The 17,322-nt window shown below is 43.9% G+C and overlaps 1 protein-coding gene across 1 annotated transcript in view; it reads left to right on the forward strand.

Moving 5' to 3' along the window:
- Positions 1 to 17,322, forward strand: part of IGHMBP2 (immunoglobulin mu DNA binding protein 2) — a 97,330-nt gene that overhangs the window by 65,432 nt on the left and 14,576 nt on the right. Inside the window, exons 10-12 of the mRNA XM_056851976.1 lie at positions 6,567 to 6,685; positions 13,226 to 13,320; positions 16,594 to 16,717. Coding sequence (XP_056707954.1) covers positions 6,567 to 6,685; positions 13,226 to 13,320; positions 16,594 to 16,717 — 338 coding nt within the window. The remainder of the gene's footprint in view (positions 1 to 6,566; positions 6,686 to 13,225; positions 13,321 to 16,593; positions 16,718 to 17,322) is intronic.

A 17,322-nucleotide genomic window follows, 5' to 3' on the forward strand; every position in this document is an offset into this window, starting at 1 on the left:
GAAAATTGAAGTGCAGTTCCCTGCATATGGGAGAAAGCACTTCATAATATATTAACAAATAGGCTTGTTTTACTTGATGAGAAAGGAGGGAATAGCTGAATGGTTCTCTGTGTTTTTTGCTAGGTCATAAATAGCAATGACTTCCTTCCTTTATTATCATTTCCATACTATTAAATCAGCATTTCCTTTATGTGTTGCAATGACAGTGTTAATATTCATGTGCATCCCTTACTCAGTTCATAAGGAAGCTTTCCTTTTCCCAGGAGTAATTAATACTGCCGGACTATGACAGTAGCTGCTCTGCTTCTATTGCAGCTGCGCGTTGTCCTTTTAAAGCAGCTCCCAGCCCTGAATGTGAAAGCAATGGATTAACACCTGCCTTACAGTGGTAGGAACAGTTCCAGGGGTTAAAATACCTTAAAATGCATCTATAAAATGTAGACACACTTTTTTATATAGCATTACTATGTTACAGGGTGATCCCAATGTGATGTATAGAGACCATTGACAGTAGCAGTAAGGGGATGTTTCTTTATTTTTGCTAAGCTGGTTAATGGGTTTTATTAAGAAAGGTAGTTCCTATAACAGCTAAGGAATCCCAGTTCAGCCCTCGAGGGAAGTTGTGTCAAACCTTGTGAGGAATTCCAATTCAGTAATTCCTTGGTGGGCTAAGGGGATATATAGTAGGCCGGGTAATATTTGTTGAAGAAAATGCGAGATATCCTTGTCTGAGTGTTACTGTCTGCTAGTAGTGAGGAGAAGGGGGGGGCGGAGGGCAGGCCCTTGACAGACTCCTGATCTCTCTGCTGTTAGAAGAGAGTTCAAGAAAGCATCTTCAGTTAATGGGCTGCTCTGTGAATTTTTGCGGGGTTTTTTTTTTTTAATCAGGCTTGAAGCGTAACAAAAAGAGAAGAAAGTGTGCACTCAATTTTTAAAATTGCCTGTGTAAAATCTAGGTCATAGCCAGGCAGGGATTATTTCAGGTTTGCATAAAAATCTGAGACGTTTAAAAAAGGTGAGTGATTATTTAAAAAAAAAAAACCTGCTGAGTTTACAGGAAAATGAGATCTTACAACACTGTGTTACGAGATCTCAGCTGCCATAAATAAGCTACAGCAGGGGCAAAGCTATGGGGGGGAAGGGGAGGAAAGGCAGCAACAAGGGATAGAAAAGCAGTGGCAGGAGGACAAGATGAGAAGACAAAGAGGAGGAAGTAGACTGAGGGGAGAAAGGGAGAGAGGAGAATTAGGAGGGCAAGGGGGAGAAAAGTGAAGAGTAAGCAGAAACCGGCAGGTTCCCCTATAAGTTTTTCACAGGCCCCTGCTTGTAGAATTACTGTTTGGCTGAGAAATTGTTTTAAAGGGGTCAGGAGGGGACATTTCTGTAGTACAGGATCTGGAAGTGTTGTGCCTAGAAACGCTATCCAGATATATCTGATCAAGAATAGCGCACTGGAGATCAGGAATTTCTTTTAACAGTTTGACTATTTAATAGTACTAAGTTTTAAACAGTACAAGCTGGGATGAAGTCTCTCCAGCCCAAGAGCGTAAAAGAAAATCACCATAAAGAATCACGCTGCTGTTCTCCATTGAGCAGCTTTTATACCATTCTTGACCATGAATATTAATAAGATACATTCATAAGGTTCTCAAGCTGTCACCCTTAACAAACGAAGCTGCATTAAACCAGTTCTTTTAGCTGAGACATGAAGGTCTTTTCCACCAAGATAACACTCTTAGCGAAGCACAAGAGAAGCCGGTACTGTTCAAGATGTTGCAAGTATATAGAAATGTTAGTGTATGTGTGTGCTTTTGTGCAACTGTTTGAATAGAGAGAGAACACAGAAGGAAAGAGGGAAGAGGGTGGGGTTTGATTCTTAACACGCATTTATCTACATGGGTGTTCTGTCTAAAAGGAGGATCCCTGCACCTGCTTATGTACGCAGGCAGTTAATAGTGCCACAGGTAAAATACCTTTATTGTGGGCACTTCAGAAGGAGAAAAGATGGCTGTGCACAGGATCAGTTTAAACAGTGAAAAAAGAAAGCCCTGTCAAGGGTAGAACAGGGTACGTGACCACTCGTGATCATATCTGGGACTGAAAAGAGACCTTGTGGATAGGGTTGCCAGGTCCTTCTTTGCTATCAGTGGGAGATTTTGGGGGCGTAGCCTGAGGAGGGCAGGGTTTGGGAGGGGAGGGACTTAAATGCCATAGAGTCCACTTGCCAAAGAGGCCATTTTCTCCAGGTGAACTGATCTCTATCAGCTGGAGATCAGTTGTAATAGCAGGAGATCTTCTGCTATTACCTGGAGGTTGGCAACCCTACTTGTGGAAGGTATACATATTTTGAGACAGCACTGCATTAAATAATGAAATGGAGACAGGACAGAGGACATGAGAACCAGCAGGGAGCAGCATGAATAAATAGCCACCAAAATAAGACAAATCATGCAAAGATAATGGTAGAAATGGCTGCTGGCATGAAATCTGTGCATGAAATCTGTAGCAGATGTGACCAAAGTCAAAAGACTGGCTTCTGTCCTTGGCTATGAAGCAGTCATAAGGGTGTATTTTTGTTTTAGTGAAAGGCTAAGGGCTGCTGCTGAGTCTTGGAAGCTTCTGCTTTAATACTGTTTGAAAATAGCCTGCTGTTAGTCAGTGTTATGAAAACTTCAACATTTGGAATACCTTAAGGCCCTGACAAGAGTCACTGGAAAAGACCGTCATGATAGGAAAAGTTGAGGGCAGCAGGAAAAGAGGAAGACCCAACAAGAGATGGATTGACTCAATAAAGGAAGCCACGGCCTTCAATTTGCAGGATCTGAGCAGGGCTGTCAAAGATAGGACATTTTGGAGGACTTTCATTCATAGGGTCGCCATGAGTCGGAAGCAACTTGGCGGCACTTAACACACACACACAAGGCCCTGATTTGCTGACTCTTCATTTTGCTCATTCTGAGTGCCAACATATTAAGCTTAGATGAATTTAAAAGGCTCAAATCTGGGTAGAACTGGGGTGTGCTGGGAATTCAGTTTTTATAATAACTATTCATGAAGCTGGAGGAAAATAATAGGTTGCACGCTTTGTAAAGAGCTGCCCATTTAAGACTGAAGAAACTTATGATGTAGCAACAACCATCTTGCTATCCTAACAGCTTTTGTGGTGCCTTGAGGATTTCCTGTGAATTTGGGACACTGCTTGCCAAAAGAGATTTTACTGTTTGTATCTGAGTATAGTGAAGTTATTTTCAGAATACAAAATGTGCTGGGTGCTGCCCCTAATTCTTGAGCAATGGGTTGTGGGCTGCTCTGCAGCTCAGGGGTTGCATCTGAACAAGGAAAGTAATGGAATGCTGAAATACTTAAATGGAAATAATCAGCAGCTGCTTACCTCTGCACAAAAGATCGGGCTTTGGGGGCATGCAGGCAAAGCTGCAAAAGGGAACATTCAAAGGCAGTTGAAAAAAGTATGTACAAAGGTATGTACAAAGTGGGAATAATCTTCCAAGCATGAACTAATCGTTGATGGCCCACTGAATCATTCACATGGTTAGAGGAGAAATAAAAGAGGCAATTAATCTCCCTTCTTGTCCCCTACTCCTGGAACTCTCCCAGAACACCCACAACTGAGCCACTTCTCTGTCATACTTTTCACCCCTTCAGTTTTCAGTTTCTGTGATGCCTGACTCCTTGTCCCTATACGGGAAGAAGAAGGAGTTGGTTTTTATACCCTGCTTTTCTCCACCTTTAGGAGTCTCAAACCGGCCTTCCTTTCCTCTCCCCACAACAGATACCTTGTGAGGTATGTGGGGCTGAGAGAGTTCTGAGAGAACTGTGACTAGCCCAAGGTCACCCAGCAGGCTTCATGTAGAAGAGTGGGGAATCAAACCCGGTTCTCCAGATTGGAGTCCGCCTCTCTTGTGGAGGAATGGGGAATGAAACCCGGTTTTCCAAATTAGAGTTTGCCACTCATGTGGAGGAATGGGGGACCAAACCTGGTTCTCCAGATTAGAGTCCTCTGCACATGTGAAGGAATGGGGAATCAAACCCGGTTCTCCAGATTAGAGTCCACCACTCTTAATCACTATGCCATGCTGTCTTTCAAGCTCCTCCCCCTTTGCCTGCCTCTCTCTCCTCCCTTGTGCGTCAGACAATCAAAACTTAGGCTGTAAGCTCCATAACTCAGGCAGTATCATTTTTTTGTTTATTACATGGTACAGTCATGTACATTGGTGATCCTAAACTAATATATATTACCCAAACTGGATCCAGAGAAGGGGATATTTGCTTTAAAAGGGCTCCAGAAAGGAGTAATGTGAGACCTTGCAGCCTCTGTATACCAGGGTGGATCTCAGTAAGAGTACTCCAAAATAAAATTATGAAGAGTAATTGTAAACATAAACAAATAACTTTATTGTATACAAAATGAAATAAAAAGAAATAAAAATGTAAAGAACCTACACTAGGCACCTGAGAACTAATTCCATGAGTAATCGCACATGCACGCACCAAAAAGAGGGCACGTTTATAAAAGGGGAAGGGAGGAAACTGGAAAGTTTTAGGGAAGGGGTATACAACCTTAAACCTGGGGCTTGAGGCACAAGGAGCAGTGCAAAGAGCCTGCAAAGCAAAACGGAAACGCCTGCAAAGTGCAGCAGCGGTTTTCAGAAGGAATCCAGAGTTCTGAATGAGGCAACATAGCTCCTGAAACAGGATGGAGGGCAAATTAATGCCTTGAGTGCCCTTCTTGACTGAGTAAAAAAAAAAAGGAAGAGGAGGAATTGGGAGTTGGTTTATGAAATAGCAACTTCCTTGGGCTGGGCAGACCCCTCTGGGATATGTCAGGGTATTGAGTGATGTCTCCAGTGTTGAAAATGCTTTTATTATTGAGAACCATATGCCACTGAGCTGGGGGAGATGGCGCTTGTTCTGATTTCCTTGCAGCAACATTCCTTGGAATTTCACTCCTGGGAATTGCCAGTGTCAGTGAAACTCCCCAAGTTTCAGCTCCCCTGGTGCTTAGGTTGTAAAAAGGGGAGGTGCCTATTAAAACAGTTAAGTCTAAAATAAGAAGGGAACCCTACTATCTAAGGGATTTCCGTTGGAGGAGGGATCCTCACATATATAACTACCAAAATAAGAATAATAGAGCAAAAGGACCAGATAGAGATGAAAGCGGCAGTGTTTTGTCCAGAGGCTAGGTAGGAGGAAAAAGGGATAAGGAAGATTCAGAAACTTTGCCCCGTTTACATTCATGATCAGAAGTCTGGGTGGTATGCTGACCCCCAAAAGAGTAAACTGAAGAGGAAGGAAGAAATGTGGATTATTGCTGGACCGTTCCTCCAGATTACTTTGATTGGTCCAATTGTGTCTTACTGTAGTGCAGCCACGTTTGATTCAGACCTGGTCCTTGTTTTCAGTGTGAGGACATGCAGTATAATAATGGAGAATGTCACGGATTAGTGTACGCAGAGTGTTTTTTTCTGAGCAAGAAAATAATCGCAGCCATTTTGCACATATCTGGGAGAAAGAGCTGTGCTGCAGCTGCATACCTTCCGGGCAGACCCAAGTGCTGCCATATCCCAGGTTTAAGTGTGGAGAAGCAGCAGGATGGCTTGGCATTTAAATGGATGCTAGAGATTCCCCAGCATGTTCTCCTCAGGAAGGAGTGTGACTTTTATTTGCTCTGGAAGATTCGCACAGCTAATTATCTGCAGAAGTGATGTTCCCAAAATCATTCAAATTAAGATTGTTCCTGGGAGTTGCAGCAAGTCCAAGTCCACTCACTGCCCTCTAGGAGCACACACAGAAGAATCTTAACTATATCTTTATACCCTTGAAGAAGACAGGTTGTTCATGACTGAGAGGAACACCAGAGCCCCAAAAGAATAAAGGTAAAACACACACACACACACACACTCAACCCTCTGCATTACTCAGGACTCCAGCTTCTTTTGAAATGCTTCTGGGGAAGAAAGGCAATTTCCATTTGAAAATGACATGATTTAATTAGGCGCTGTTTTGAAGAGAGGTGATAATTAAGTGAAGTTTGCAGTGCAAGATTATCTGAATAAAATTTAGCCAGAGTTAGCACTTATTGTGGTTAATACTCCAGCTTCAGATCCTGGCTTGACATAGTCGAAGCATAGTTATTGGAGTGATAGCCTGACAGAGTGTGGACCTTTTGATGCTACCTCCAGTGCTTAGCCCAGAGCAGCAGTGACCACGCAATGTCACCAGGCTCCCTCAGCCATGGGTTGAAGGGGGAGTGAGCCACCAGACTTTATGGCAGCCTACCTTAACCTAGGCCATGTGTTTTCCTCCTTGCATTGGGCTGGGTGGCATTACCAAGCCACTACAGATTGTATGAAGACAGGAAATTCCATGCTGATGAATAATGAAAGATTTTAATGGAGTGGAGCCCACAGAATCAAGGATTCTGCTGAACTCTGGTTTGGCTTCTGAAGGCTTTGTAGAATATTCATAATCAAATTGTGCTGGGGTTTAAAAAGCAGATGTACTACTTGAGTGATGTTAACTTCTCGTTCTTTTTAATAATTTGTCAGGGATCTGCCTGGTGTGACTTCTACTGAAGAGACTAGTATTCCATTGCTACTTATAGATACAGCTGGCTGTGGCTTATTTGAACTTGAAGTGGAAGATGAACAGTCTAAAGGGAATAAAGGTATATATTTTTGGCTGCACCTAAGAGTGCCCCCCCACACACACACACACACTTTGGAATCCATTATTGCTCCCAGTTTATTTCTGAGCTGGTTTTGACAGTTAAAACTTTTTAACAGCTTGCGTGCAAAGTACCTGATGGACCACATCTACTTAAGTGAACCTGGCCCATGATCTGAGGTTGGCTAGTAGGGCCATGCTGAGAGAACCTTTACTGAGGGATATGAGGCTGGCATTCTCTGTTGCTGCCTCCAGGTTGAAGCCCTCTCCCAGAGGTACAGTTAGCACCATCTCTTTTGGCCTTCTGGTGCAAATTAAAGATTGTTCTGGAGAGTTTTTTCGGGCAGCCCATTCCTGAGGGGAGGGCCTGTGCTGGTGGTTGGAGGCAACATAGCAGCGCCATCTCCAAAGGAGGATTCAGCCCCCACACACACTGGAAAGCTACCCTTACTTGCAAGCCCCATGAAACCGTTCCATAGCGTTCCACGGGACTACGCCACCTAAAAAGGTGGCATAAATGTAAGTAAGGGCAAAGGGGGCGCTCCCAGCCTGAAGGGGAGTTAGAAAGCCACCTAAAGGTGGTTACGCCCCTGGAATGCCCCCTGGGACGACGGCGAAGGCATGTGGGCCGTCAGGACACTGGTGGGACGCCATGCCGGCATCCTGGGGTTATGCTGCCACAGCGGCACTGGGAGGCCGGCGTGTGCACACCAACCCTGACGTCCGTGCCAGTCGTGGCGGCACAAGTGCCCGGGTGCCAGTGCGGGCCCTTCCACGCCTCCTAAGACCTTTCACCTTCCCAGGTCATCAATGAGCTGTTAGTGTTTTTAATTGCTGCATTATCATGGTTTACTCTGGAATTTTGGAACAATGGCTGACCTTTCCTGGGAATGTTTATCTTCAAAGTCCTGTGTGTCATTTTGATTTACAAATGTACTGGAATTTTGCAACAAAGTCTAATAGTACAGATATTGTGAGTTCCATATCCTCATATATGCACGTTAAGAGTCCGATCGTATAAGGTTTCCTTGGAAATAAGTCTGACTGTATTCTATTGAAGTCCCTTTCTAGTAAGCATGCTCTGGATTGCAGACTTAACTTACCCATCAAGGCATAGATACTTGGGCCATGAGATGTGGCAAATGGTGAGCAGCAGTGTGTTTGCTGCCTTCCTTTCTAATGGGAAAAGCTGTGAAAAGCTTGGGGTTGATTAATCTTTGCCTCACTGGAGACTGGTCAATGATACTTTCATCTTGGCAGTGACCTATAAGCCTTTTTTCTTTAAGGGGGTTGCTTACATGAGCGCGGCTGATGTAAAATGTCAGCCTTTTGTGTTTTTTAAGCAAATATTTTCAGTACAGCTTTAAAAACAAGGCTTCATTATAGAAATCGATGTTAACAGCAATCTTTGCAAAGGCTGCAATAAACCACACATTTAAATAGTAAATGTTAGCAGTGATAAAAACTGCTTTGGTTTCCTTGTTACCTAGAGTGGAAAGTGGGTGGCTGGATTTGTCACAGAGCAGTAAACCATGAACTATATTGACTTCTGGAATCTTTTTTATTCCAGCCTCATTTCAAGGTGGCCTACCATCTTAGCAAGCACCTGTTCCCAAATTAGCCAACCTTCTCCTGTCTGAGAGCCCTTCTTCATGTTTTCTAATACAGGGACATCTATAACATGGAGCAGGGTCTTTTCAGAGGTTGCCCAAGATTGTTGAGAGAACCTCCTCCTCAAGGAGTTCAGTTATTCATCCCACTCTGGACTTTAGAAAGTGGTGTAAAGCCATCTTATTTATCAAAGACTTTGTGAAGGTAATTAGATTTCTTGAGTAACTCTTGACTTATCCACTGGGTGGATGGAAGGCAGTATAGCCCGGTCTCATCAGATCTCGGAAGTGAAGCAGGGTCAGTACTTGGAAGGGAGACCACCAAGGAAGGTTCTGCAGAGGAAGGCAAAGTTAAAGCTCCTCTGCTTCTCAACTGCCTTGGAAGTTCCTTGCTAGGATCACCATAAGTCAGCTGCGACTTGATGGCATTTTACACACACGCACACATTACCCACTGGGAGGTGATGTTTCTGTAGTTTTGCATTCATAATGTTGATTCATTTTCAAACTGTTCTTGTAATCCTCCTCAAGCGCACACAGATGGATAGAAATGTTTGAAAGAAGAGCCACATATTTAGCATGTTATTGTATGTTTGCTTAGACAGCCCACAAATGAAATGTTTTTCTGTCAAATTCATTTGTTTCAACAGTTTCATGAGGGTAAAATAGTGGACGAGAGAACTACTAATACCACCCTGAGCTCGTTGAAAGAAGCAAACAAAAATCACAATACACCATGACTACTGTCAATGTTTTTGTTAATTCTTTGCTATTTATCTTTTGGGCACATTTTGTAACTTTTGTAGATGTTTGATATCTGATGGGTTACTTGTTTAATCTTCTGTGGAGTAAATTGTCAGTGCATTTTTTATCACAGTGTATTGTGATTTTGGTTTGCTTTTTACATTGTCGACAGGATATTTTTTGACCTGTTTTTCTTCCCGTGGATATTTAGATTGGCTTATAGAAACATAATTTAATTGAACAAGAAAAAGTGGGGAGGAGAACCAAAATACAATATATGACATCTTAGGCTGGACCTCGATCCACTGGCTGGTTCACTCAAGGCCGCAGGCTGCAAGCCAAGGCCAACATGCCGTTTGGCTTCTGATGAAACTCTTATGCCTCTGGCTAAACTGAAAGATATATACCTGCAAACAGGAAGGGAAACAGAAGATCAGCCTAGATCAGTGATGGCGAACCTTTTAGAGACCGAGTGCCCAAACTGCAACCAAAAACCCACTTATTTATCGCCGAGTGCCAATGTGGCAATTTAACCTGAATACCACCCCCAGAGGGGGCCCAGAGGGAGAGGCTAGGGTTGCCAAGTTCCTCTTCGCCATGAGTGGGAGGTTTTTGGGGTGGCACTTGAGGAGGGCGGGGTTTGGGGAAGGACTTCAGTGCCATAGAGTCCAATTGCCAAAGTGGCAATTTTTTCCAGGGGAACTGATCTCTATTGGTTGGAGATCACCTGTAATAGCAGATCTCCAGCTAGTACCTGGAGATTGGCAACTAGTTCCTTAGTGTTTTCTCTCTACATATCAAGACAAATGGAAAGATGTTTGGAGGATAGCTTGTGGGCACTTCAAAGGTGGAATAGGACTGCACGCCCCTCCGCCCGCACAGACCCAGAGGGTGCCGGAGAAGCCGCTGGAGGGAAAGAAGGAAGGAAGGAAGGAAAGAAGGGAAGGGAGGGAGAAAGGGAAGGAAGGGAGGGAGAGAAAGAAAGAAAAAGAGAGAGAAAGGGAGAAAGAAATGGAGCAAGGGAGAGAAAGAAAAGGACAGAGGGAGACAGAAAAAGTCTTGCCTTGGATTTGCCACTCGGTGGGGCGCGGCAGCAGGCTTGTGAGAGGCGAGCAGGGTGGGGCAGAGGGCGCCTCCTTCGCACCCACCGACCAGCCATGCCCCTCCGCCCGCACAGGCCCAGAGGGCGCCGGAGAAGCCGCCGGCCATGCCAAGTGTGAGTGCTCGGCTTCTGTTCCCCGCTCTCCCACCCGCCTGGCTGGCCGCGCACGCTCCAGCGGCGGCAATGGCGGCAGCTTCTGTGGGAGAGTCCGGGGGCCACCGCCAATCATGTCGGAGGTTCCCCACCCCTGGGCTACAGCCTCCCCCATCCGGGGTGGGGCAGAGCCGGAAAGACCAGTGGCTTGGAGGAACCGTGCGTGCCGGCAGAAAGGGCTATGCGTGCCGGAAGTGGCACCCGTGCCATAGGTTCGCCAACACGGGCCTAGATGTAATACAGAGCAGAGATGTTCCCAAAGTTCTTTTCCCCGCTAGCCATAAAAATGGGATGCTTGAATACTCTTTAAAGGACAATTGTGTGACTTGTATACGCCTGACAAAGTCACTTGTTTTTAAAGTGAGGGTTTTTTTCCCATCACACGTGACTAAATTTCACATTTCATTTGACGACTTAATTTGACAATTTGTATTGTAAAATAAGAACAGTGTATCTACTAAGCTGTAATTTGGCTTTCATCTTATCATGTGGTGCATGTGAAAATTATGTGGGCCTTAGGCCACTAATGACTGCAGACTTCTGGGTTATGATAATTTCTCCACCACTCCTGCAAAAGAGAATACAATTTTGCCCTGGTCAGTTATCCATTGATGATAGAAGTCCCCATTTGGGATTAAAACCTCACTTCACTAACGCCCTACAAGATGTGATCTTGTACAGAGAGCTTGAATTTTCTAAAAAAAACAATAGGGAGGAGGAAGGAGTTGCTATCTCAGAGCTGAAAATTTATCTAATCTAATCTCCTGGCCTAAGAAAGGATACCCTGTACTTTCAAGTAGGGCAAGGGGGGTTCAGAAGAAAGACCAATGAGAAGGCTTTAAATTTAAATAACTTTCTTGAGTTGCAACAGAAGAAGAGTTGGTTTTCATACACTGATTTTCTCTACCTTTAAGGAGTCTCAAATCAGCTTACAATCACCTTCCTCTCCCCACAACAGGCACCTTGTAAGGTAGGTGGGGCTGAGAGAGTTCTGAGAACTGTGACTAGCCCAAGGTCACCCAGCAGGTTTCATGTAGAAGAGTGGGGAAACCAACCCGGCTCACCAGATTAGAGTCCGCCGCTCTTAACCACTACACCCCACTGGCTCTGATACCCAGAGCAGAGCTGAGAGTTGTCAGCTCAAAAAGTCAACCACAGTGTCCCATTCTTTCAGTTCCCACATGTTTTGTGGCACTGTATAGCTAACAAAGTGCTTTTAATTTAATTGCCTCAGTACATAGCACTTTGTCAGGTCTTTTCCTACAAGAGGCACTAATCCTTGCAGTTAATGGGAGAGCAAATGCTTGACCGTGCTAATGGGATATAGAACAAGAACGGAAAGCCAGAGCCCTAAGCACTGGACCTTAGCCTTATAGATCAGCCTAGCAATGCAGTGAAGTGTTGTCTCTGTCCTAAATAAGTGGAACAGTTTCTGGCATGACTGGAGACTACTAGCAATTTTCTTTTGGGAATATTAGATTGTGTTAACAACAAGTAGGTGACGGGATGAGAGGGGCTGAATCTATGGAAAGGCTTGAATTTTCTGTATTAAAACAAGAGTACAGTGAGAGGCAGCACCTAAAAATTGGGAAGCCTCCATTGAGAAGAATAAATATTTGCATGGAATGATAGTCTCTGAATTGAGAGCAAGAGCTTATAAAGAAAGGCTTGAGTTTTTGCAGTCAGCAGATTAAGCTGGGGCCACTTCTCATGATATATGTGATTAATAAATCCAGTTCCTAGACATAAACCACTTCCATGTGATGTCTATATCATAAAATGCACCATTCATGCATGTAGTTTTTTCATTGTTTGTGCATGCAATTTACACCCACCCCAGACCATGTACGTGGGGCAAAAGATTGGATATATGCACACGGTGATCTATGTACAAAGGCATAGAAGCACTCTTAGTGTAGGAGATAAGATAAATAACAGAGGAGGTGGCCTTTGTTGATGGCAGAGTCATTGTTTTTTATAGCATTGAAAGGAACTGGATGCACAAGCATTTGGCTTCCCAGGCTGAATTACTTCAAGGGTAGGAGATTAAATATGAAATTATATGCTAAATAAATTGCCAGCCAGTTATAGTTATATATTTCATCTTCCAGGAATGCAACTATTACATTAGAGATTTTGATATTAATTCTTAAAACCTACTTTCTCACCCTGTAGTAGAAAAGGGCAAGAGTCCAGTAGCACCTTAAAAGACTAACAAAAATATTTTCTGGTAGGGTATGAGCTTTTGTGAGCCACCCTGTGACTGCCAACCATTTCATGAAGCTTTCTTGCCTCAGAACAACACACAATATCTGAACTAGATCTGAAAGAAAATCCAAAAGCATTTGAATCTGTTCTAAAATAGGCATCTGTTTTGCCATATGCCCAGATCATAGGTCACCACACCAACTCAGTTTTCATGATAGCAGGTTGAGTTGTAGCTGTGCTACCCTCTGCTCCTGTATTTATTTATTAAAATTGTTTATAGACTGCCTGGTCATTCAAGGCCATTTACTAACATTAATTAAAATTACTAACATTTAATAAAAACAAGCAGTTTTTTTATAAACAAGTCACTTAAAAACTCAATGCGAAATAAGGTCCCAAATTATAGACTAACAAATGGTTATGCATGTATTCAGTGCACATTAGGTACCTGGTAAATAACTTACAAAGTGATTTGTCTGAATATGACCCAACTCCTTCAGTTTCCTATATTATTAACTTTTTTTCCTGCAGAATGGTATATATTGAATTTATAAAGGTATATATTGAATTTAAAGGCTGGATTTTAGTTAAGCTGGGGAATGAAAAGCTGCCTTTCTCCACTACTGGTTGAATTGGGTGTTTCTGTTAGCAAATCTAGCCACTTGCAATCAGCATGATTTTTCTCGATCTTGAATCACTGCTGGGTTTGATCCTCCCCTTCTAGGTGAAGTACGTCTTGTCGGCTTGCACGTACAGGCTCTGGTAGGAGCCGGTGTCAAAGCAAGAGACATTGCTGTCATTGCTCCTTACAATCTCCAGGTGAGTGCATCTGCCATGGCCTCCAGAGTAAAAAAAAATGTGAAATGCCTAGTTGACCTGATGGTTAGTGCTGACCTTACATAATTGTTAGTGCTGACCTTACATAAGAACAACCCTGCTGGATCAGACCAACGCCCATCAAGTCCATCAGTCTAATCACACAGTAGCCAACCAGGTGCCTCTTCGAAGCCCACAAACAAGACGACTGCAGCACCATGCTGCCTGTGTTCCATGGCACCTAATATAATAGGCATGCTCTTCTAATACTAGAGGGAATTAGGTATGCATCATGACTAGTATTCATTTTGACTAGTAGCCATGGATAGCCCTATCCTCCATGTCCACGCCCCTCTTAAAGCCTTCCAAGTTGGCAGCCATCACCACATCCTGAGGCAGGGAGTTCCACAATTTAAGAGGCCTGAACTTTCAGAATGCATAAACTAACCCTTACAACATCTCTTGTGTTACAAATTCAGTGTATCAGTAGGAGCCAGATCTCCCAACGGTTTTCTTGATTTGAATGGGCTGAGCTTGCTCTTACAGCAGCTCAGGCACTGTTATGCAGCTCCTTCACCCTTGAGCTTCGTTCTGAGCAGTGAGAGTCTGTTTCTCAGTGCATTTGCTTTGACAATTAATGAAAATCATCAAGTGTGGTCAAACTTTACACACCTTGAGAAGGGAGGTAAGAAGGAAATGAAGAAAAGGCTTCATCGACCTAGCGTTAAGTAGAGAGGCATAAGAACTTGCCCATATGCACATAAATGGTAAAATAATCATTCTCATTTGAGGAGAGTAAGACATCCTGATGTTTGGGTACTCCTTTTTCTACAGTCCATGGGGACAGGATATCAAGTCATTTTCCTCCCACCCCTGAAGAGAGGGTTGCCTCCTTCGTCAGTTCTCTTCCTGCCTCCTTAACAAGTGCGAGACTTGGAAGGAGCACCAATTACCCTTTGGCCTTTTTCACTGAAAGAGTTCCTTTAAGTCAGAAGTTCCCAAACTCTGCTCTGTGGAGCACTTGGTGCTCTGCGAAACATCTCCTAGTGTTCCGTGAAGAGATTGGAAAGAAAAAGGCTACAGTCGTTTGGTCTAGTATATAGGTGCTAGGTGAAAACTCGTGCTCTGTGATGGATTTCTCTCCTGAAAAGTTCTCCATGACTCAAAATGTTTGGGAACGTCTGCTGTTGGTTATCCTTTCTTTCCCTTGTGTACATTACAGTGTGTTTTCTTCTCTATTGTCTTCATTGGGGGAAAAACCCCTACCTTGCTCTCCCTTCCCACCTCCTCTGCTGGAGTGACTTGTCACCAGAAACCTTGAGGCTCTGCATTTGCATCACAATCAACTCAGTTTGAAAGGGCTGGCCGGACAACATGCCAGACAACAAAGGAGTGCAGAAGCAACAGCAGGGGTGTGAATTGGCTGTAGGCTGAAAAAGAAACCATTTCAGCGAGCTGCAAGGAGAACTCTGGCACGGAAACCCCCACACCTTGTTGCAGCAGTTGCTTTCAGTGGCCACTTCCCCTGCAGCACAAATGCAAACTGATCAGGAGAACATAAGAAAAACTCTGCTGGATCAGAGCAAGGCCCATCAAGTCCAGCAGTCTGCTCACACAGTGGCCAACTGTGTTAAAGTTGTGCTGATGTTTATGAAATTCAATGGCACATCAGCACAACTTTAACACAAAAGAAGAGAGTTTAAGAATGAATAAGGCTTGGCTTCCTGTCCTGAAAACCTCCAGACTAACAAAGACTACAGTCAACAATAGCCATGCAGATTAGCTTTGGATTTCACACATTAACAGATCACTTCAGGATACAATGGTTCCATATTAACATACCACACCCTCATTAGCACATTATCTTGATACTTACAGGACGATGATTAGCACATTACCTTTGATACTTTTTGCAGGACAATGATTCAGCTCAACCCAACCCCTTTCTGACTATATATTACTCTTCCTACACACTTGACACTGAGAGACACTGTCCTTCAGTGTTACTCCTCTGAAGATGCCTGCCACAGCTGCTGGCGAAACGTCAGGAAAGAAAATACCAAGACCACGGTTACACAGCCCAGATAACCTACAAGAACCAATGTTGTCATTAAAGTTGTTTCTTCTCTGAAATGGCCTCATCCCATAGTTGTTTCATCTTAAGGTTAAGTCCTGTTGTCAGCAACCAACAACAGCACACATCATGGTTTTCAATGAAAATCTCTAGAAACCTCTGAACTGAAGAAAAAGGTACTCTTCTCCTTGGGGGCGGAAAGAAAACAACCCACTATCCTGCCTCCAGGGATTGTGGGAGGGAGGAGTACCCAAATGTCAGGATGTCCTCCTCTTCCTCAAATAAAAGTCCAAAGTTCCTACATTAGCATATTATTGATTGTCAGCTACTTTCATCTGTGCCAACAACCTTGTTCGCTACCATGTGCTGTTGGGGTAAGCCATTCTCTGAGATTAATGTGTCTCATGTGTTATTTCCACATGCTAATAAACTTGAATACAATAGTTAGACCCCGCTAGCTCATCAGGAGCCCTGACCTGGATGGCCCAGGCTAGCCTAACCTCATCAGATGTCAGAATTTTAGCAGGGTCGGTCCTGGCTTGTACTTGGATGGGAGACCACCAAGGAATGCCAGGGTTGCTGTGCAGAGAAAGGCAACGGCAAACCACCTGTTAGCCTCTTGTTTTGAAAACCCTACTGTGTTGCCATAAGTCAGCTGTGACTTGACGACATTTTACATGCACAGCTCATCAGGAGCCTTGTACACTTACTGGAGGCACAAGAAGGCAAGCTCAGAGAGTTTCCCAGCAAGACCACTATGATGACATTGGGCTGGGCTGCTTACCAGGGAGCCTGTCTGTCAACCTACCTAACCTTCTCCATCTCCCACTGGACTCTACTAGGTAAGGGAGGCCGCCATTTATCTTACAGTTGTCAGTCAGCAACAGAAACCTGAGACTGCTCTATTCCCACATAGATCACAGCTCATGTTCTGGGAGATCAGCGAGAAATTCATGGAGAATAGAATTTGAATATTACTCTTCCTCTAGCTTTAGGACAGTGTCCCTCTAGTGCAGAGGTGCCCAAACTGTGCTCCAAGGAACACTTGGTGCTCCTCAAAACAACTCTGCTCTAGTATATGAGATATTTCAGTTCTGCTTCCTGTAGTATTTGAGACTTTTGGGGGAGCAGATGAATGACATTTATTGCTTTTACCTTGCTTCTGCCATACTCTTTGTTTCAGAAATGACTTTGTTTTTCAGGTGGACATGCTAAGAGAGCATCTGAGTCATAAGTACCCAGAGCTGGAGATTAAATCGGTGGATGGATTCCAGGGCAGAGAGAAGGAAGCTGTTGTCCTCTCATTTGTGAGATCCAATAGAAAAGGTAGATGTTCCCTAACAGGCCGTAACTGTGGACAAAGGAAAATAAGCTGAATTTTATGTACTGTTAAACTATTGACATAAACAAAAGTTTGTTGCTTCAGCTGGTGCTCCTTTAGTCTCCTTCACACAGGCTTCCTGCTGCAGGGGAGCTGCTTCTCCATAGCAGAGTTCCATTGTGCAGGGATTAACAGAAGTCTGTGCAAAGGTCCCACCCTTTTGACATCTTCCTTTCCAATTGAATGCTGGATGTAAAGACCTTTGCAGTTGGCTTTGTCCATATGGTTATGGTGTTCATACACACACCCCTTCATGATGGCTTTACACTGTGTGAGTGTGACTTTCATATTGCTGAGACCGTGTGTCAAGAGGGCTACTGTCACCTCAGAGCAGAATTCCCAAGGAGGCTTGCAATGCCAGGTAAATATTGTAAAGCAAAACTGGGAGCCTGAAAAAAGGAGGGTTGACATGTAATAATGTGGGACTAAAAATGTAGTCCCATGCTATTCCTGACTTGCAGTGGCCAAAGGATAGTAACTGCAAATGAAGCTGATTGCCTGAAACTGGAGGACTGAGTCACCACATAAGGTAATTGGGGCCCATTTTGTG

The sequence above is a fragment of the Euleptes europaea genome, chromosome 6, assembly GCF_029931775.1.
Source record: "Euleptes europaea isolate rEulEur1 chromosome 6, rEulEur1.hap1, whole genome shotgun sequence".
In the NCBI taxonomy this organism is placed as follows: Eukaryota; Metazoa; Chordata; class Lepidosauria; order Squamata; family Sphaerodactylidae; genus Euleptes; species Euleptes europaea.